Genomic DNA, 20,532 nt, shown 5'->3' with positions numbered 1-20,532 from the left:
TGAAAATCCCTTTTAAGTTTGTTGAGGCTCCCAATTGGGCCCCTTGAGACAGAATTATAAAATAGGCCTCGCCAATAAATTCATTTCTAACTATATAGTGAAATATGTTTTATAAAACTGATTCACTGATTTTCTTCTGGCCACTATCTTCGAACGATTCAGCTGAATTCTCTTGTCTACATTCCTTTCCCATTACAATTAAGGAAAGAGTCCCTTTAGATGAGATGAAACAAACAAACAAACAAACAAACATAAATTAACACGCACTGCCCAACGCAACCCATCTTTAAAGAATCACAGGAAATTAGCGGAAGGAACTATTCAGTCACGAAAAAGACGTCACTACAAGGAATCGCGCATGATAAGCGACGCCCTACCATTGGCCGCCATCCCTGTCAATCAACCGTACCGCTTCCCCCTCCAGTGGTCAAGGTTGGTTGAGAAGGCACCAGTGTGTTTGGTTTGTGCAGTCGAACCTGGATCAGTGACAGATGAATTGTCGAAAATAGAGGAAAACGGAACGCGGGTGACTCTCCCGTGCACGAAAAACATGTTTCCTAAAGGCAAAAGCTCCGTCGTGCCGTCGGATGGTCAAGCTCGGGAAAAGTAAGACCTCTTAAATATCGCCCGTCGTGCGTGTGTTATTGTGTTGGATGTAGCCTATTGTTAGGGCAGTATAGGCACGGCTGCATATGGAGCTTGTGCTGCTGCTATAGGCTCTTCGTGAGAGCGTTGAATTGAAAGTGCCCGACCGTGCGCCATTCTGGGGTCCCCCTTTGGCACAGAGCTTTCGCCTGTAGTCATTGTGACGTTATGCATGATACAAAATACACGTTTTAATTGTTACATTTTCAGAACGATTAAATTGATTGTAGCGCTGTGAAATGGTTTCTGGGCGCTACATTGTATCGTTTCATTTCGCCCCAGACGCTAGTGTTGGAGGGGAGTGGGTCTGTCTTTTGTTTAGTTATATACCTTTTGCATGTTCTTTGGGTTGATTTTTTTTTTCTTTAGGGTTCATACAATTCAAAACTAAATAAGTAATATAAGCATTATGTAATTAAAACGTACATTTTCTCTTTGTGTTTTTATTATGTAATTCATTTTTCTTTAAGTATCACTTTTCTTTTAATTCTGAGCACTATTATAGGCTTGAAAATAAAGAGAAATAATGTTAATTTTGTCCACACCAATTTCTGTCTTAACTAAATGCTGTCTGTCTGTCTGTGTTCAATTTCAGGTTGGCATTGTATGTTTATGAGTATTTGTTACATATTGGAGCTCAGAAGTCTGCGCAGACCTTTTTATCAGAAGTAAGAATGTTGTAAATGTAGATCCTTGTATGTAATCAGGAAATCTACCCGGAGACTGAACTTTTACATGATTTTGTTGCGTTATAGATTCGATGGGAAAAGAACATCACGTTAGGAGACCCTCCTGGGTTCCTGCATTCCTGGTGGTGGTGAGTATTTTCACTGTGTATTGTCTTTTTAAAATCATTGGACATTCACACTATTTCACCACTTCCTTTTTTCCTAGTGTCTTTTGGGACCTTTACTGTGCCGCTCCTGAGAGGAGAGACACGTGTGAACATTCAAGTGAGGCCAAGGCCTTCCATGACTACGTGAGTATAGGAAAACGCAGACTGTTTCCTAAACGCGTGCAGATTTTAAAACGGAAATGTATATCTTTTGCAAACTCTGGAAGAGTCGGATTTTATGTTGTATGATAAATCTGCAGTATTTCGAGTGTGTGTTACGGATGTAGTAACAATAGCAATGATGACGGACATGCAAACATGATCCATCATTGGAAAACAAGCCGTTCTTATACAATCAACACCAATTCTTCTTGTAGTTTGTAGGTATTATTTAGCTAAATATATTCAATGAAACCAGCTTATATGTTTGTAAATGTTTTCTAGACGCACTCCCAATTTGTACAATGTCATGTACACCGGCTGATTGACAATCAAGTCGTCTGCGAGCTTAAAAAACATTTATGTGACCGAAGCCAGGAAAGCTCTTACTATTGATAGATATTTCAAAAACGCTTTGCGTTGCACTTTCTGAAAAATGGATTTGTTGACACTTGACGGATGCCCTCTAAAATGGCACAAAGTTGCTTTCAAATGTAATAAAAGCACAGGCACAAGGATACAGATCAGACTTGGTTGTGTGTGAAATAAAGGAACTGTAATAATTGGGGATTGTCTAGTAGTCACAGCTAGTGAAACCTGTATTGTGGCATCTCCGATTGCCAGCATGCGTGTTCCATCAGAGTTTGAAGGAATGGTGCAACACTTCCAGCTCTAGTCATTTACAATAATATATGGTTGCTGTTGTCTAGCCACGAGCTCTGCTGAGGGGCCTCAGGTCAGAGGTCATATTCAGCGAGTCTAAAATCAAACCCTCGCTCCTCCGTCTAGACGCTCTAATCTGAAGGGATGCTGCTGTATACCGACGTGTGAAATGTTGCCCGTCTTTCAAAAACAAGCTGTTTATCTCCTGTATTGCGTGTTTGGTGTAGTTGGATCAACAGGACTGCAGTAGCATTATTATGCAATATATTTTGAAGTCATGGCGGGATCAGCTCGATCTCCTGCCTTTGTGCCCAGCTGTGGTCGGGGCTGAGGCGTCAGGTCTGTGCGCTCTATTCTCCAGAGGGTGGGGGAGGAGGCTGCGCCCTCTTTAAACAGTGGCCATGTTGTCTTCATGCTGTGTCAGGGGAAACGCTCCCCCCACCCCCCAGGCTGCGGTGGAGTGATTGATGGCTGTCATGCAGCCTGTCGGTGGGCAGATAGAAAGGGAGGAGGGATGAGAAGCACTCTCAAATGAGGTCTTGGTTGTTTGTGGGAAGAAGCATCCGCTCAAAGTATTTGTTTCTTTATTATTATAGAGGATTATGATGGAAGGATTGTGATGGAAGCCTAATACATTTCATGGGTGTGAGGGTGATATATTTTGCATTCGGGGGATGCAGATCACACTTGGTCAGTGCTGATCGGTGTCAAGGGTCATCGGCTCTTCCTTCGTCCCCCCACAACTGGTTTTTCACAGCGTTGTCTGAAAAGTCTTGTTGGGGTAACTCAGGCTGTAGTGTGACAAGCAGCAGACCACACTTTGTTTTTTCCACAGGCATCATATGCATGATCAAATCTCTGTGGTGCCTGGAAATCTAGTTTTGACTTCTCGGTTTTCCAGACCTTAAAATTGGGTTTTACACCAGTTAGTTGCGGCTCTGCCGTTGGCTTTATTGTTTTCTGTTATGAGAGCGCACATATTAGACTGCATTAAGCAACATTTTCTACCTACGATTGATCGTGTGTTTAAGATAAAACAGATAGCTTTGTGATATTTGGTGCAAAGGAGGCACTGGACTTTTTTTTATCAGTTTTTTCTCTGTTTTGCGTCTGCAGAGTGCTGCAGCAGCTCCGAGTCCTGTTCTTGGGAACATGCCACCAGGAGACGGCATGCCAGGTGGACCAATGCCCCCTGGATTCTTCCAGGTTAGATCATCAGACCACATCATGTCAAGTTTCACTTTTCTTTTAAGGCCGTGCTGAACAAAACGGAGTTCTGTATATGTATACACTCCCAGTCTTGTATTTGGACACGACTGCATGGTCTTTATTACGTTTTTTCACATTTTAAAATCAAAGAACACAAATTGAATGTGAATAATTGTGTAAAAAGTAGATATATAAGTTATATTAAAACTTTTTTGCTGCGTAAAAGTAGCAACTAGCCTAGATTACACCTCTGCACAGTCGTTCTCTAGCTGCGTCTCAATTCAAAGGCTGTGTTTTATGCAGGTCGCATTTGTCAGCCGCATTGTTATTTCATGTTTTATAAAAAAAATACATTTGAATGTTAAAATGGAACTACAATGATTAGGCTACTTCTGAAGAGAAATAAATTCATTGCATGCTTTTTTTTACTGAAATGAGCCTTGATGACATCAAATGGTCAACAAATGTGACCTTCAGAGGATGCAGCCTTCAAATTTAGATGCAATGCAGCTTCTCAAAACAAGTCCCGTGTATTGGCTCTTGTTGGCTACTATTTTTTCACTTTACAGTCTAACTTAACTTACAAATACAATGAGATGTGGGTGGTATGACCAAAAACCAGTTTCAGGTATGAATCATTTTATTTCACAATAAATCTTAATATGCCACAATATAGAAACCTAGACTACCAATGTCAGACTTCTTTTAATATTAAACTCTTCTGTTTTATGAGTAAGCCACACCCACTTATTTTACGATCACAAAAAGGATAAATTGAATCAGATGTGTGCAAACTTCAGACTGGCGGTGGTTTGAAAAGGAAGTGGTCTCAGAGCTTGTACTGTCGTTGCTGTTGTGTTTGTTGAAGACCGTGTCAAGTGTCTGTTTTCTCTCTTTAAATACTGGTGCTCCTGTTGGATTTTTCACCAAGTGTTAACTTGTGCTCGCTCTGATCCCCCTCATTCACTTATTGATTTGTTTGTTTGATGTGCTTAACCACAATGCTTTGCTCTTTCAGTGTGGGTTTAGCCGTTCAGCCACCAGTCACTTACGATTCTCGGTGTATTGTGCTGTTGTTCTCCTTCCAGCTCTTTAAATAGCCTAATGACGCTCTCCCTCTCTCTCCCTCTCTCTCTCAAATTTTTTTCTCTCCCCCCTCGGTTCTCTCACTTGCTACCTCTCTCGCTTGGTCTGTTGCTCCTGCTTTTCTCTCTCGTGTGGTCTCTTCACTTTCTTAGGGCCCTCCCGGCTCCCAGGCCTCCCCTCACGCTCCTCCTCCCCCTAACAGCATGATGGGACCCCACGGCCAGGTAGCGGCTCCTGTCTGTTCACGGACTGTTTCATTTGACTGATTCTCTCCCCGTATTGTTTTTCTCTCTCTCTGTCTTCCTGCAGAGCTGTGGTTGTCCCGTGTTCGCACAGGGCAGTAGCCCCTCTGTTTCTTTTTGTTCTGTAGTTTCCAAAATGTCAGTCTAACGGATTTCTGACCGATTGATTTATGTTGCAGCCTTTCATGTCACCTCGCTTTGGTGGCGGACCAAGACCTCCAATCAGAATGGGCAACCAGGTGTGTTCGTTAAAATGTTTTTTTTCGTCTCAAAATGTTTTGAAAAATTGCTAGGCAACTCTTGTCCATTTAATGGGGACTGGGGCTGTTATTCCCCAAATTACAGTAATCTGCAATCAGAATGGGAACCCGGTGTGTTCATTTTCGGAGTCATCTCAAAGCTGTAGGACTTTCTTGTATTTGTGAAACGTTTAAAAAAAATTCTAGGTCACTCTTGTCCATATAATGAAAGTGATTTGGGACTGGGGCTGTTAAACTCCAAGTGACAGTTACTCACCAACTCACCTTATCACAAAGTAACAAGTATCATAAGTAGTCCATAAGACGATTATAAATCAAGAATTTTTATGAAAACATTGACATTTTTGTCGATAACAGACATTTCATTTTTGGTTGTACTGTCCCTATAAGTACTTTAACTTAACATCTTGATTGTTCTCCAGCCCCCAGGTGGTGTTCCAACAGCCCAGCCAATGCTCCCAAACATGGAACCTAGACTACAGGGTGAGCTTTAATCATTCATGATGTCTGAATGACTTTCAAACATATTCTGAAGCAGGATTTACAGCGGTATCAACTGTAATCTGACTTTTTCTATCTCGTCTATAGGGCCGATGCAGAGGATGAATGTTCCCAGAGGAATGGGTCCCATGGGCCCCCAGGTAAGCCTGATCTAAGCATTCCTTCCAATGTTTCATCTTTAAATGTGGTAATGATTCTGTTAAATTCTGCAGTTTATCAAAGTACTCCGAGGACAGTTTTTCTCATGTTCATATCTTTTTAGAACTTTGGTGGAGGGATGAGACCACCACACAACTCTATGGGTCCTGGCATGCCTGGAGTGAACATGTAAGATGCAGTATATAAGGATATAATGAATGAAATGATCGAAACAAATTATCCACAATAACCTGAAATTCTTTTGTCGTACAGGGGACCTGGAAATGGCAGACCACCTTGGCCAAATCCAAACAACAATGTTAGTCAAACTTGTTTCTCAATTTAACCTGTGTTATACAATGATAAACAAATGAATACACTTCATTGGCAAAAACAGGCTAAAAATCTGTTGTTTTGTTTGGTTTTAGATGCCATATTCCTCACCTTCTCCTGGTGCATATGGGGTAAGACGATAATCTTATAGTGTGTACACTTCTTACACATGCACGGTCCCAACATCAACCAATGTCACAGATAGTGAATGCAAAAGCCATGTTTCACTTCCCATGCAGTGTCTTATCATTGTTTTTGGCTCTCTTTGTCTCCTGTTCTGTGCAAGTCAAAGCAAAAAGGACCTTCATTAGAGCTGTTTGTTGATGTGTTGTCGTAAACTTAACTATTGCTGTGGATACCAGATTTTGTTAAATATAAGATAAACTTTAAAGAAGGATCTTGTAGTTGATGCACATCGTTTGCGATACCCAGACTAATTTCTGGTGTGTCCAGGATGATATTGTGTGTGTGGGCTTGGCCTAATGCATTTGTTTTCTCCAGGGTCCACAAGGAGGGGGGCCTCCAGGAACACCTGGCATTGTCCCAAGTCCGGCAGGTCTGTTTGCCACAGCTAGCTCATAGACACACAATTCCACTGAATGTCTTTCATAACCTCACTTGAGAACTTTCATTGGAATGTTTTTAGTTTCTCTTGTGATTTGCTTGCATTTTACATTTTACATAAAAAAAACTTTCTCTAAGCGGGTTTCCATCATTATGGTTTTATACGCATTTTGAAGTTTTGCATCAGAAAGGAGTGATTTCTAATTGAAACCCTTAATTAATCCGCAAAAAAGTTTTTACGCTCGCTTGAGGTGGTTATTCATTTTTGCGAAAAAGTGTTCATGTGAATGATAATATGAGATGGTGTAACTTGACTAACCCGAGTACTGATCTTGTTACACAGCATCAGAAATGTTGATATGGTCATTCTTAAATGCCTGAGCAAAGTAATCAAGTATTTCTGTAATTGCCTCTTAGAACTGTCACGACTGTTTCCCAAACAGCAGGCATCCACAAAAGCACCGCATTTATTTTGTTAAGTAATCGTGATTGCGCAAGTAATATTATATATGAAAAATAATTATATTCAGTTGACTAGTTGGATGGAAACTGTGCTTATTTGCGAATGTTTTATGTGATATACCAATTTTGCACATAAGCTAAATTCGCAACTTTGGATTGAAACCTGGCTACTGTTAGCTAATTGTTTGATACTTTCGGCCTATTAATGCAACCCGTCTCGCCCTCAGACTCCAACAACTCCAGTGAAAACCTGTACACCATGATCAACTCGACTGGAGGGCGCAACAGCGTAAGACTTTTTAGAGGCACTGTGTTCATTTTTGTACCAGAAGTGTTCTTGACTATATTATTGTTAGTCTTTCATAAGAAGTGTAAACATTACTGTCTGATGACAGAACATCTTTTCATCTTCCATCCGCTTTTGTTTAGTTTCCCATAGGCCCAGGCTCTGAGGGCCCTCTAGGGGCCATGGCAGGAATGGACCCAATGCATATGAACGGAGGTAACGCTGCTGTTTTGTGTTTGAAATATACACCATTATGTGAAGTTTATATTTGTTTAAAACATTTCGATGGATTATTATGTTTTTTTTTTATTTTGTATATTCTTGTGTGTAGGTTCAGGAGACTTAGATGGACTCCCAAAGGTGACTTTAATGTTTACTTTATGCATTTTAAGATACTTTCACTATTGATATATATATATATATATATATATATATACATGTGAGTCACAGTGAAAATGTGTATTGTAATGAGCTTTGATTCTCTGTTTATTTCATGTTTTGTATTCAAAGTTCTATATATTGTATTTATACAGAATTCTCCCAACAACATGAGTGGCATGAGCAATCCTCCCGGGACCCCGAGAGATGAAGATGTAGGAGGCAGCTACCTTCACTCCTTCCAGAATGAGAACGTAAGAATAATATATTGTTCCAAAAGGAGCCATGTAGAGATTTTAGCGGCATCTAGGGGTGAGGTTGTGAATTGCAACCAATGGCTCACTCTGCCCCTCCCTTTCGAAGCATTACGGCAACTGACACTGGACAAACATGTTGTCACATTTTTGCTTATTTGCCGAATGAGGTAACATATTTATCAAGCCCGCTCTGTAGAGCTACTGTAAAAACAACATAAGGAATTCCATATAAGGGGATCTGTTTTGTATGTAGATAGAAAAAGCTTATTCTAAGGTAATAAAAACATTATCTTTATACACCTCTGAAGACATAGTTATGTATATTATATTGAATTTCTGTCAATAGATCATCCGAAAAGTGACACATTGGACCTTTAACGCTGTGTCCCAACCAGGCACAACACATTTTGCATGTCTAATCTGAACATGCATGTCTGATCTGAGCTGTTTTTCTGTGATGTTTAGCTTCAGCAGGTTGAGACTTGTTTTTTTTTTTCAATCTTTGCAGCAGTACTCTCCTTCCATGACAATGAGCGTCTGATGCCAGCCTGTTTGCTCAGTCCTGGAAACTCACAGTTGGCCGTCAATGACATGGACAGAGTACATGTACAGGAAATGGAATTGGGTGGGACTGTCCTGGATCCTCACAAGTGGTCTCATGCAATATCGAAATGATTTTTGTTGTTCCTATTTTTAAATGGCTAGCAAACCTTTTGTCCACTCAGAAGATCTAAATGTGACTCAATGCTCCTGGATCTGTTTTTATTTTTCCCCATCTCTCATTAAGAAGCAAAGTATGGTTACAGCTGACATAACCGCTGGATTTGTGTTCATTCGTGCCGACGAGGAATATCTCAGTTCAGTCTCTCTCCAATCCGACATCCACATTCGACTTCAGCATGGTTTACACGTACGAACCTTCCTCCGATTTCTTGACACTGAGCTCTCATACGTGGCCTTGAATTCTGTGAATATTTTATTGCCTTTCAACGACCTGTTTTTTTTCCGTTTTCTTCAAATCGAGTGGTGAGAGAATTCAGTCTTTTCTGAAAGGGAAGATCTTGGTTGTATTTTACTTGTATAATCTGTCATTTTTGTCTTTGAGCATTATAAGCGGCTGCTTTTAAAGAATCACTGCGTTGACAGGTCTCGTCCTGAAGATACTTTTTTCTGCACTGATTCCGTGTTCTCTCTTATTTTGACTGCTGTTTTGAATTTTTGGTCAAAGACTGAATCCTGTCAGATGCTAACCTAGATAAACATACTACCTATCAGAGCCACACCTCTCAGAGTTGTTCAGGTGGGTGACTGGATTATGCGCCTGGATACGTCTCCCTGCAAAATGTTCATCCGTACATCATGATGAATTTGTAACCAGTTCTAGATATCATGATATAATTTTTTATATGTAATTCTCTGCCATGTGCCTCTTTTGTTTCATCTCTTAATATGATTTGATACTGGTTCCCGAGAGGATGTCGCTTGTGTAAGCCAGACTCAATGTTTTATATTAGGTTTATTTGTGCAACATCAGACACCGTGATAATACAGTTAGAATGGTAACTTATTATATTTATACAGACATTTGGTCATTGTTTTGCATTTAGTAGTTGTTTTGCACTGCTTTTGTTAGCTTGTGCATCATACTTTTAACTGTGGGCTAAATAGGCTTGTTTATATATTGACTACTAAATTATTTGGCTCCTGTCTGAGGATTTTTGTCTTATTTTTAAATCAGTCGTTCATACTGTCATAATGCAAACGGGAAGCAGTGTTTGAAAACCTAAACCTTCAGTTTCCAGCTGAATGCTTGAAGAGAAAGCTCAATGTGAAATGATATTAACTTTGGAAAACGATGTAAAGCTTGATGTCCAAGACTTTATTTAGGGTAGCATCTCTCTAGAGAGCCAAGGTCCAGCCATTCGATTTCCATGTAAATCATTCTCTTGAAATCCGTGAACCAGTTTCGATGTAAGATAAAATTGTTCCCAAATTGTCAAAGGCCTCTGTCTTTCACTCGTAATACATAATGTACTCTTGTAAACTTTGTGAAGAACCCTGGAATGCAACTATGGTTTATTTATATGAGAAGAAATTGAAGCAGAGCATTTTTTATGAGGATCTAGTTTCATAAATAGATTGAACCAAAGTTCATTTTCCTCATTTTATTCTTAGCAAAACCTAATCTCTTTTTAGTTTATTTAATTTAGACAAACGTACTATTCACTTCCCCAAGTGTCCACTTTTTGGACACGGGGAAGGCTTAGTTTTCATGTTCACACGACACATATTAATAGGCATTAGACATGCTTGTTGACACATTGCTCTCCTTTTGGCTGCCAATCATCAGGAAAACGCAGCAAGGATAGAATATTAACAAAGGTTATGCTATATTTTTTTTAAATGCTTGATTAGGAGAAGTTATGAAGATCTAGCAGTTCTTTTAGGTCTTGAAAGTTCAATACAAAATCTTTGACTCTGGACTGGTCTGGATAGACTGCCACAAATAGGTTTCCATGTACAATGTACGACTTCAGTTCACTTTTTTTTCTTTGTAATTTAATTTATATTAGGTTCGATATTTACATGTAATGGCAAGTATTACTTTAGAAATATAAAAAATATTCGTTTATTTTGTTAATTATAACATCCAGTCGTTTGACTAACAGTTCAGTAATGATAGTTCAAATAGCTTTATCTTTGTTTGGTTTGATGAGATCTACAAGATGAACGTTAAATTCGTCAGGAAGCTGGTCAAGTCGGAGGTCACTACAGCTACCTTATCTACACCACAAATAATATACTGTGCAATATACATTTTTAGCTTTGACAGGTTCGGTGGTACTTCATACATGCCTCCCAAACCAATCCATCCTTTCATGAACATAGTTATTTGATGGTTAACAAGAGTTCAAAATACATTTAACAATAAAGGACAACACACCATGACTGCTTAACTGTTTAAATGCCAGTATATTGTAAAATCATAATTTCTTAGCTTGCCCATAGTCAGAACATACAGGTTCATTATGCGTAATGTATAGTTAAATTGTACAAAATTAGAGAAACATGATAACAATTAAATGCCCATATGCATATAACTAAACACGGAACAGAAACATAGAAAACCATAAAAACATTTTGATATACAATTAGTTTTTTCCATTTATAGACTTGACAGGAAACATTCACCAGTAACGCTGTTCCAAGCCCTACCTCACCGTTTCTGTGTTTGAAACATCAAGTTACAGAGACCAGTTGGTTTATTCTGTACCTTTCACAAACAAACACAGGGACGCAGACACTAGAAACTGTGGATGTCTGAGAAATTAAAAATGTAAAAGTATAAATATCAATTTCTATAATAGGTCTAATTTCAAATTGTCCTACTTTATGAATATAATCTTTGCATTCATATTGGTTCCACACATTTCTATTAAATTTCTATGCCATTTTCAACGAACATTTGATGTCAATTAGACCATTGACCCCCACCGCTCAAATATTCTCTATACCCCTCTTATTTCATTTTCTCCAGGACTTTGCGAACTTCTTCAGGCCTGTACCCCCAGGGTCCGAAGCCACCCTGTTAGGAAGAATAAAATGTGTGTAAATGTCCTGACACACTGTGGACTTGTTTCCTGATATAAATATATATTAAGAATGTATGACAGACTAGCACACAAAAATGCCACAAAAGTCAAATAACAGACATAGGCGACTATTAAACCTTTGAACTGGTGTGCGTGCCATGCTGTTAAATACATTCCAAACCTTTCACCTCTATAAACATGTAAAAACTCCAACTGCAAGAGGAAGAGTGTGTTTGAGCCTCTGGCCAGGGTTCAATCCAAAGTCTTCACTGCCAATCTCTACTGCTCTCTCGAGAGCTATAATGACCCTTTAGATGTATATGTTTTCTGTACTGTGTTTGGAGTTTGTCTCCATAGCAAAACGCTCACCTGATGGATAACTTTCCCATTCTGAAGGACGTACAGTCGCTCAGGAAGAGCCCCGTACTTGCTGGCGGTGATATTGCTCATTTCGTCCACTACAACAGGGCAAAGTGGGTCTTCTTTGACTAGGACCCGGGCTGCAGCCAGTCTCTCCTCCATGTTCTTATGAACCCTGATGTCAACGTTGTTTGCAAAAGCCCAATCATCTGTAGAAAATTAGATCAGCAAACGCAACTTCAGGTTGAAGGCAGGACTACATTGTAGATGTGAATTATTGAAATATTAGTGTCATTACCGGTTGCATGAGCCTCTGCGACGTAAACAACAAGGAAATCTGCCAAGTCTCTGAAATCCTTGACAAGTTGTTTGAACTCATCAAGTTTGTAGAGGAATGGGGGTCAAGTGCAGCTTCCAAAACTCAGAACCAGTGGACGGTTCTCTGTGAAGACCCAAAATAAGATGAACGCATTAGTGCAAAAAGAGTGAGCAATAGATATTTGTCATTATGTTTAATTACATTTGAATGATCTATTTCTATCAATTGATATGCAGTGCAGCATTAAATTGAGACCTAAAGACATCGATTAGCTTGTTCTGGCGTGTTTTATCAAGGTTCTTTTTCAGTATAAAATATATATATAATGTAGGCTACATAAATATCTACCTATCCGTCCACACTTTTATTTTTCACTTACTGTACCTTTAAGAAAACGGTGAATACTCGTTTTCTGACCATCCATTGTATAAACAGGCGTATCTGGAGCCGTGTACCCCTCAAACGCCTCCAGGCCAAGCGTGCACCAGTTCGCGGAGATCACAGTTTTGACGAACACCGGAGAAAAGAAAGTCGGACCCCAGTCTTCGTACTTGAACTTGGGATTTTGCGTCATCGTAAACATCTCCCCGAGTTTTAAAATGATCGTTTTCGCCAGTCCCGGAGATATGATGTAAATTAGTTTAAGCAGGCACATCTTCACGATCGCATAGCAAATTATGGCCACAGCTGATAAGTAAACCAAAAGTTTTCGGAGCGCATATCCAACCGCGATTTCCATACCGAAGTGACCTTATTTTCACAATTTTAAAACAATAAAAGTGTCGGCCACGTCATACCTGTTGTCCTTGTCCAATGGCAAACATAATGCATGTCGTTATGTAATGTCGCTTAATATACATTAGCGTTCCTAAAAGCGAGTCTCCAATTCGTCAGCTGACTACCCGACGATTCACATTTTAGCAAATCATTTTGGACGAACGTAATATGACGTAACTAATATTTATGAGAAAAATCGTAGTAGGCATAAAAAAAACTTTAAAATGTGACTTTCGTGGATTTACGTTGTATCTTAGTTACGTAAAATGTTCGAAACCAAATACCAACCTAGACTATTTATTTTATAATTTAATAAAAATAAGTAATAAAAAGTACATCATTATAATTTGAAAGAAAAAGAGAAATCCTTATTGTTATGTATACCTACAATAACGTTATTTATACATTTTTGTTGACTAAGTTACACGGTCTACAATGTAAAAGTAATAGGTATTTGCCAAAACTATATTTTATGTAATGCGTGGTAAATACTGCATGTATATCAACACTTGCTTGCATGATTTGTTTCCCAATTAAAAAAAATGTTTGTGCGACCTTTATCTTTTATTTATGATTATGATTATTATTATGTATGTGCCACTATATTAGATTAGTTGAGGTAATGTCAGTTTCTGTAAATATCCACAAGATGTCGCTGTTGATCTTTTTCGGGACAACGTTCCTTCAATTTTGCACCGATCAGATGGATTTATAACAGCTCTCCACGGGCACTATACCTTTAAAACATTCGTAATAATCCAGTCTTTTATAGGAAATCTGCGTTATAGAAACATATGTAGTTTCTACATATAATCCTCTAGCAAATCTTACGTTGTATGTCTTTGTATGGTGAAGGCGCACATTTATATCATTTCATGTGTGTGACGTTAAATGTTGTCTAGTGTCCTTCGTGAAAATGCAAATGAACGTTTCCTGTTTCGAACTGGATCACTTTACTCTTCACATGTATCCACTTTGCTTCCTATCGGTCCCTCCCCTTTCAGAGCTATGTATTCATTGGCACTATGAGCAGTCAATCAAAGCAGTAACGCATGTTTTGGTTTTCAGAATTGATGCTATAGAAACTCATAAAATTGCAGCTGAAACGAGAGAGAGGATGCGGTCGGTAAAAACTCATTTAACAGCCCGTTGGACGCAGAAGTTGAGAGTCATCATCAGTCATTCAAAATATCCTCTCCTCCTGGCTTTGGAGGGTTCAAACAGGTAACCCACTACAACATGCGAACACTTTAAATAACCGATGATCCCTTTAACGTGTTACATTTGTTTACTGACTATATATTTTTATAAGGAAATCTATGTGCTACTTTTCTGAAACTTACAGTAGTTACACTGAATAGTTGTACCTCCAAACAAATCTCATGTTCACGTTCTTTATTCCCACAGGTAAAATACACTATTAGGATTTTTACGAGGACATGCACACTTGGAAATCAGAGGTCCAGATGCAGAAATCCTCAGCGCTCTTTGGGATGGTCGGTCATCAGACAGATTTAACAGAAATGACGTTCTCCATGTTCAGCAGTAAAGCGGACATCTGCCCGAAGCGCGTCTCCGCAGACGGCTGTGAACCGAATCCCGCTTCGATCCAAATGCGCTGCGGATCTGAAGATCTCAAACTGCACGCGCATCACACCTCCAAACTTCACTGTTTCACAATGTCACCTGGAGAGGGTATGTACCGGCGGTGTTTTTGCGCACAGAACTTTCAACAGGTGCAATTTGTCGACATTTTCATTGCAATATTATAAAAAACAAACAATTTAATGTTGCAAATGTGTGTCAAAACAAGAATCGTTTCTTGAGAGGACATGAGAGTATTCCGAACTAGAATAACAATTATGTTTTGATTTAGCACAGCTTTATCTGTATCGTTCCTTAATTTAACGCATTTAGGTGATAATGTGATAAGATTTAGCCACATATCAGACGTTCTTATAAAGTTTAGCCTATTATTTATACCTTTATTTATTTTTTATAACAACCGGATAACCATATGACATATTGAATGTTATTTAGCATGACACCTCAGGGATAAACCCATTGAAAAGTGCATCAGAAATACAATGATCTAAATTCTTATATCAGAGTGCACATAACAATGTGGGTATTTGCTTTTTTTTGTAATGTTTACAGGCACTTTTTTGTATGAAACTATTTAAAAAATACTGTTTTTATTTGATATTCTATTTGGTTTTAGGTGTGAACAGAATAGATGCTTTCGAAGATGTCACATTAATATTAAAAGTTCTTAATAGTGCATTTTGGGATTAATACCAGGCCATAAAGATACTTGTATAGGGAGATCTCTGTGTGTTCAAATTTGATAATATTTTACTCATAAAATCATTTAGTTGCTTAAATTGGATTTCTAACAACATTGATAACTCCTTTCACTATGTGTATATGTGTTCGTGTGCATGTGACTCGCTTTTCTTGCAAATCACGTTGGTTGTAATTGAGCATGCATCCCACTAACACATGCAGTTGAGTAGAAACAGGGCTCTCTGGCGTTGGGCTATACCGTGGTCAGCGTGTTTAGATGATGTTACAGTGGCGTGGGATTGTTGAGGCCAACACAGTTACTCCAGAAGATGATTATACAAATCTGACTTACATTAGTAATCTTACCTTGACATTCGGAGGGTTTGATTGTGACTTTTGCTCGCCAAATTTAAACCAAATGTTTGTGACTGTATCTCAGCATTTGTAAGATGGTTTCACAACTCCCTCCCGTTCAAGCCAATGCAAATCATTGGACATCTATCAGATCTGTTTGACAGAAGTAAATGTTATGTTTTAGTCGTATCTGTTTGAGCTCAAGAATGATTTGTTTGAGATTGACCACTCAATTAGTTGCTGGCGAGCCGTCCTGTTTGCCTTGCTGGAAAGAAAGTCTGAATGAGACTTTTGTGAGATGTTCAGATGAAACCAGTTGTGTTGCACTTGCAACCTGCTTTAAGCCATATTATATATTTTATATAAGGTTGTTAGACAGGAAGTTTTGGCATTTGAATAATTATTTTATCATCAATAATTATATTTGGCTTTATTATATTTGAAGCAAATGAATCAGGTTTGATTCATTTCCCTCTGATTGTTGTCCTAAGGTCAACAGAATATGTTGTCCTGAGGACATCAACCACTTGGCAAAGTCAGGTTGAACGTAATTAACATATGCCATACCCATTTTTGTTGATATGTAACTGCATGTGTATGCAATGTATCCGGTTTTATTTCCAGTTTTATGACTTTATATTTATCCAGGATAGTCTATTGTGAATGTTTGAGCCTTTAGGACAGTTAAATGTACAAGAACACTTGCGCTCCCAAACGGTCTTTCAATTTAGATTCCGAAAACGTAACTGTATGCACTTTAGTCTCAAAATGAAAATTTTGTCATCATTAAATCACCTTCAAGTTGTTTCAAATCTGTACAAATCTGTCGAACACAGAAAGATATTTGGAAGAATGCTAAAAACCCAAACCTGTTTAAATTTCTTTGTTTGGTTGAACTCAGAGAAAATATATTTTGACGAATGCTTGTAACCAAACAGTTACAAGCCCCATTGACTCCTATAGTAGGAAAAATTACTTTATCATTTTCTTTTTGTTCTGTACAAACTTTTTGTTTTGGAAATATTTTGAAGAATGTAGGACAGCAAAAAAGTCTAGGCACGTTTTTCCTGCTACGGAAGTCAATGGTTTCCAAGAACGGTTTTGTTAGAAGCATTCGTCAAAATATATTTTCTGTGTTCAACCAAACAAAGAAATTTTAACAGGGTTGGGACAAATAGAGAGTGAGTAATTCATGATATAATTTTCATTTCTGGGTGAATTATCCCTTTAATCTCGCACATTTTTAGCCCTTTTGGAGTGTCTGTCAAATGAATATACCTATCTAAACGTAGAGAACAAACATGATTTAGATGATTTTCTAAAACTTGTTTGTAAACAGTGTTTTATTGCATTAAAAAATAGATCATTATCAGCGTTTTTCTAAATTTCTTTTCTGTTTGATTCGGTCAGAGAATTCTCTAATTCACTGTGTGTTCAACATGCTGGAGTCAATTAAATTCAGTTCGTGGTGCGTTACTACAGTATAGCAACTTCATCTCTGTCCTCTCATTTTTATAAAAATAAAAAACTATGGAGCATTTCAGATGATAATAATCAGAGCTGATGCGATGGTCTATACTTGTGCACAAATGTTTTTTTGAGCAAGGTATTACTCCCACGTTAAACTGTTGATTCAGTTCATGAAAAAATGAGTAACTGCCTTTAAAAGAGTCATTGCATTACTGTTTCAGGTTACTATGGTTATGCGTCTACTCCTACACACATACAAACTCAGCACCATTTGGTCATCTGTAAAATGTGGCATCTGCACTCAGAAAGTGGAATTCCTAGCTTGATGAATTTTCCTGAGCTTTTCTGTACGGCACAGAATGTTTGACTGTGCCATTATAGAATAATTATAAAGACCCAAGTGTATCACATTCTTTTGAAGTCTATAAGTTTTACGTTTGTTTGCATGATATTTAAATAGATTTTATTTATTTAACTCTTTCTAAAGCATACAAACAACTTTATTTGTGGTAGTTGTAAAGGACCTGTGTCTTCACGATTGCTTTGTTTGAGTTGCTTTGTCTGACTTTGAAGAGCGCTCTGCTGTTGACGTCAGTTGTTGCATCACTCCTGAACTGCTGTGTTTTTGGACTGCGCAATTACATGTTGCAAACCGCTCTTCCGCACTTTTTGTTTCTTTTCTAGTCTTCTCTATGTGCTCTCTCTATCTCTTGTTCTTTCTCTATCTATCTCTCTCTCTCTCACTTACACCCACATCAGTCACTTTCTCCCACGTTTCTTCATTCGCCATTTTTTTTGAGAACTCCTGTGACATCAGAATGAGGCATACAGTAGATAAATGGATTGCGTGGGCAAACTGTAATGTTTACAGCTTGTTCCGTTGATTCACAAAGTCCTGATGATCAATGTGCAACGGTATTTCATCCCAGGCTATGGCATCACCGTGCAAACCTTTAATGAGTGAACGTTTCTCAGCCTCAGTCACCAAGCATTCGAGAGCCAGCGTGGTGTAATGGAAGCCATTGAATCATTTCTCACAAATAGGTCTCAAGGGGATTTGCCCGAGTGTTGATTCAGCTCAATTTGGCTGGGAATTTATGAGGTTATTTTCTAGAAGAAAGATGCGGTTTGAGGAGACATCATTTTTGGAAAGTATGAAAATATGAGAAACGGAGTATTCGAAGCTGAAAACATTTAAGAATGTATTAGACTTAGAGTGTCATTTGATAAAAGATACTCATGTGGCTTTAGAGAATTGTAGCAACTGATTATGGTTTGGAATCAATCCGTGATACTTTTTCTAATAATCTGGAAAACCTCAATGTGCTCCGTCGATTCCGAGGTACAACATTGAGACATCGGTGACCTTTATTATTAGTCTTGAATTAAGACTGCGATTTACGTTTTATGTAGAGTGTCTGTGATGTCATAGCCCATGTCCAGTTTCGCGTTATTTATGTTTGTGGGATGTAAAACACAGTGCCAAAGAAACGTCCTGAATCATCTTTCATTTCAAGGGCACTCCACTCCTGCCAATACAACCCTCAGACCAATCATCCTGTTAAAAAATATTATCTGGTTTGAATAAGTGTCGAAATATATCTGGAATACCAGAGGAAATGTGCTCTGGACGTGGGCTTAAACGGAGGAAAAACAGAATTGGCTCCGATATGTCATCATAAAATGTATTTTTAGCTTGGACCATGTCTTGTGAATCGCTCATGAAAATGCGCCCACACTCTCCAACCTTTTTCCCTCTCGCTTTTTGATACCGGGGTCGAATTCCTGCCTTATTTGAAATGGATCTGATTGTTTTGCCTGCTCTCTCTTTCTCTCCGACTCCGTACTGAGATGAAGGGGCTACTCGCTCTCACCCTTTGCCAGGGGGACATGCCACAGCTAACCGCACATCCACACGGCCCGAATTACTCATGCATTTTTAGACGGCAGCAACCGTGTCTCCAGTCTTCTCAGCGCGTATGACCGCGCACGCGGGTGGCTTTTTGATTTACATTCCGACAGTGGCACTTGCTGTTCTTGGCCGTGTGCTGGCTTGCTTCATCAAAGAAAAATTCTCTCGGTGGCGGCACTGAACGCCTTATCCCGCGCACTTGAAGCGGACGTGAGGGCCCCGGCATCCTGTAGTGGGATAGGTGGCCGTGGACCGTTTGAGTCAGGGGTCCGGTGGGGTGGCCGCTCTAGTGTTGATTTAGTGTTAAGAGTAACTGATGGTGATTGGCCTTTGTACCAATACAGCTGTTTCGTTTTCTGCTCCCGCCCAGTTCACTTGCCTTTTAATAGAGCGTAAATATGGAGACCGAAACCGATGCCAAGTTCCCTGGAGGGTCTTTTATTAGAATAAGTATTATTCTTTTATATAAAGCAATGTCCCAAAGCGTACAGCTTATTCACTACAAAACGTGAAAGCTCTGCAGCGAATGCAGACAGATTCATAAGTATCAAACTTTCTGCCAGTCATAAGTTTCTTAAGTTTTTTACAAGTGTGGGCACATCAGTGAACCGCTGGCTTCGTCTGAGTGGTCACAAATAATTGAGCAAACATCGAGCGCTGTTTCATTTCTTTATTGCCTGAGAAGGTCTCAGTTATATCCTTCGGTAGTCTCATCGTGCCAGGAAGCTGCCACAGGGCAGTGCCCATTCAGTCTGCGATCTGATTGGCTGGAATGACCCATGAGGACTATGAAATACATTATAAAGTCTAATAGCGCAGTTTATATACTTTATTACTTGTTGTTAATAAAGCGCAGGGTTCTGGAAGGATTAGTTATTCTCTGGTCCTCTAGTGATCCAGCACCAACTGAGTGTAATATTACATTACGGTCAGGGATTTCTGAAGGCTAATAACCTGACGTGGGCTCTGAATGCAGAATGTTTATTATGAAAACACGTCGCTTTTATGAACATATCTGGATTATGTGATGGGAGCCATTCGTCTTTGCGAAGTCTGAAAGCTGTAAAATTCATATTCGGTCTGTTTGCGCGAATAAGTTGCGTGTGCTGATGGTGGAAAAAAATAGGTATGTTGAGAAATGCTGTTTATTTTTTGTATCTTGTGAAGTTCTCCATACAGACACACTCGTAGAAAAAACATTTCACAGCCATGAGTCAGTTGAGCAGGAGTCAAATAAACTTGACCTTTTGGAGTTCAAAGGGCAAGAAAAGGAACTGACAGCCAGTTAATAAATATTGTAAGCCAGACAGTTCACTGAGAGCATGAAAATTTCACTAATGCTCAATGTGTCCTTATTTTTTGCGTTGTTTCTCACCATCTGTTTGTAAAATCCAGCCACAAGCAATCAGATTCATCCGGGCATGAAGATCGGTCTGTAGTCAA

The 20,532-nt window shown here is 39.0% G+C and overlaps 3 protein-coding genes across 6 annotated transcripts in view; 2 read left to right on the top strand and 1 right to left on the bottom strand.

Annotated features, from left to right (window-relative positions):
- The first annotated feature begins 444 nt into the window (after window positions 1-444).
- On the top strand, window positions 445-10,019 carry ssbp3b (single stranded DNA binding protein 3b). Of its 2 annotated transcripts, XM_056729451.1 has the most exons (18): window positions 445-606; window positions 1,241-1,313; window positions 1,401-1,462; window positions 1,540-1,624; window positions 3,419-3,508; window positions 4,750-4,821; window positions 5,019-5,078; window positions 5,522-5,582; window positions 5,688-5,740; window positions 5,863-5,927; window positions 6,012-6,057; window positions 6,167-6,202; window positions 6,573-6,627; window positions 7,325-7,386; window positions 7,527-7,599; window positions 7,715-7,743; window positions 7,917-8,015; window positions 8,527-10,019. In XM_056729451.1, the coding sequence occupies exons 1-18, from the start codon at window positions 551-553 to the stop codon at window positions 8,557-8,559; spliced, it is 1,110 nt and encodes a 369-aa protein (XP_056585429.1). In that variant the 5' UTR covers window positions 445-550; the 3' UTR covers window positions 8,560-10,019. The 2 variants fall into 2 exon arrangements, with proteins under 2 accessions (XP_056585429.1, XP_056585430.1); XM_056729452.1 differs by lacking the exon at window positions 4,750-4,821.
- A 952-nt stretch (window positions 10,020-10,971) lies between these two features.
- Window positions 10,972-13,136, bottom strand: dio1 (iodothyronine deiodinase 1). The gene is made up of 4 exons (XM_056773180.1): window positions 12,675-13,136; window positions 12,270-12,413; window positions 11,981-12,180; window positions 10,972-11,604 (listed from the first exon to the last, which is right to left on the bottom strand). Exons 1-4 carry the CDS (start codon window positions 13,027-13,029, stop codon window positions 11,539-11,541), a joined length of 765 nt encoding a protein of 254 aa, XP_056629158.1. The 5' UTR covers window positions 13,030-13,136; the 3' UTR covers window positions 10,972-11,538.
- A 986-nt stretch (window positions 13,137-14,122) lies between these two features.
- LOC130406966 (zinc finger protein GLIS1) overlaps window positions 14,123-20,532 on the top strand; it is a 70,204-nt gene continuing 63,794 nt past the window's right edge. For all 3 annotated transcript variants that reach the window (XM_056729562.1, XM_056729561.1, XM_056729560.1), the window contains exons 1-2: window positions 14,123-14,291; window positions 14,475-14,762. In XM_056729562.1, the coding sequence (XP_056585540.1) occupies window positions 14,507-14,762 (256 nt within the window). In that variant the 5' untranslated portion in view covers window positions 14,123-14,291; window positions 14,475-14,506. The remainder of the gene's footprint in view (window positions 14,292-14,474; window positions 14,763-20,532) is intronic.

This window comes from Triplophysa dalaica, chromosome 18 (assembly GCF_015846415.1).
Source record: "Triplophysa dalaica isolate WHDGS20190420 chromosome 18, ASM1584641v1, whole genome shotgun sequence".
Lineage (NCBI taxonomy): Eukaryota > Metazoa > Chordata > Actinopteri > Cypriniformes > Nemacheilidae > Triplophysa > Triplophysa dalaica.
The sequence above is the reverse complement of the archived record's forward strand: the minus strand, read 5'-3'. Positions and strand labels throughout refer to the sequence as shown.

Coding starts and splice junctions, on each gene's coding strand:
- ssbp3b (XM_056729451.1), top strand. CDS start 551: ATGTTTCCTAAAGGCAAAAGCTCCGTCGTGCCGTCGGATGGTCAAGCT. Junction 6,058..6,166: donor GGCCAAATCCAAACAACAAT/GTTAGTCAAACT, acceptor GTTTGGTTTTAG/ATGCCATATTCCTCACCTTC. Junction 6,203..6,572: donor CTTCTCCTGGTGCATATGGG/GTAAGACGATAA, acceptor TGTTTTCTCCAG/GGTCCACAAGGAGGGGGGCC.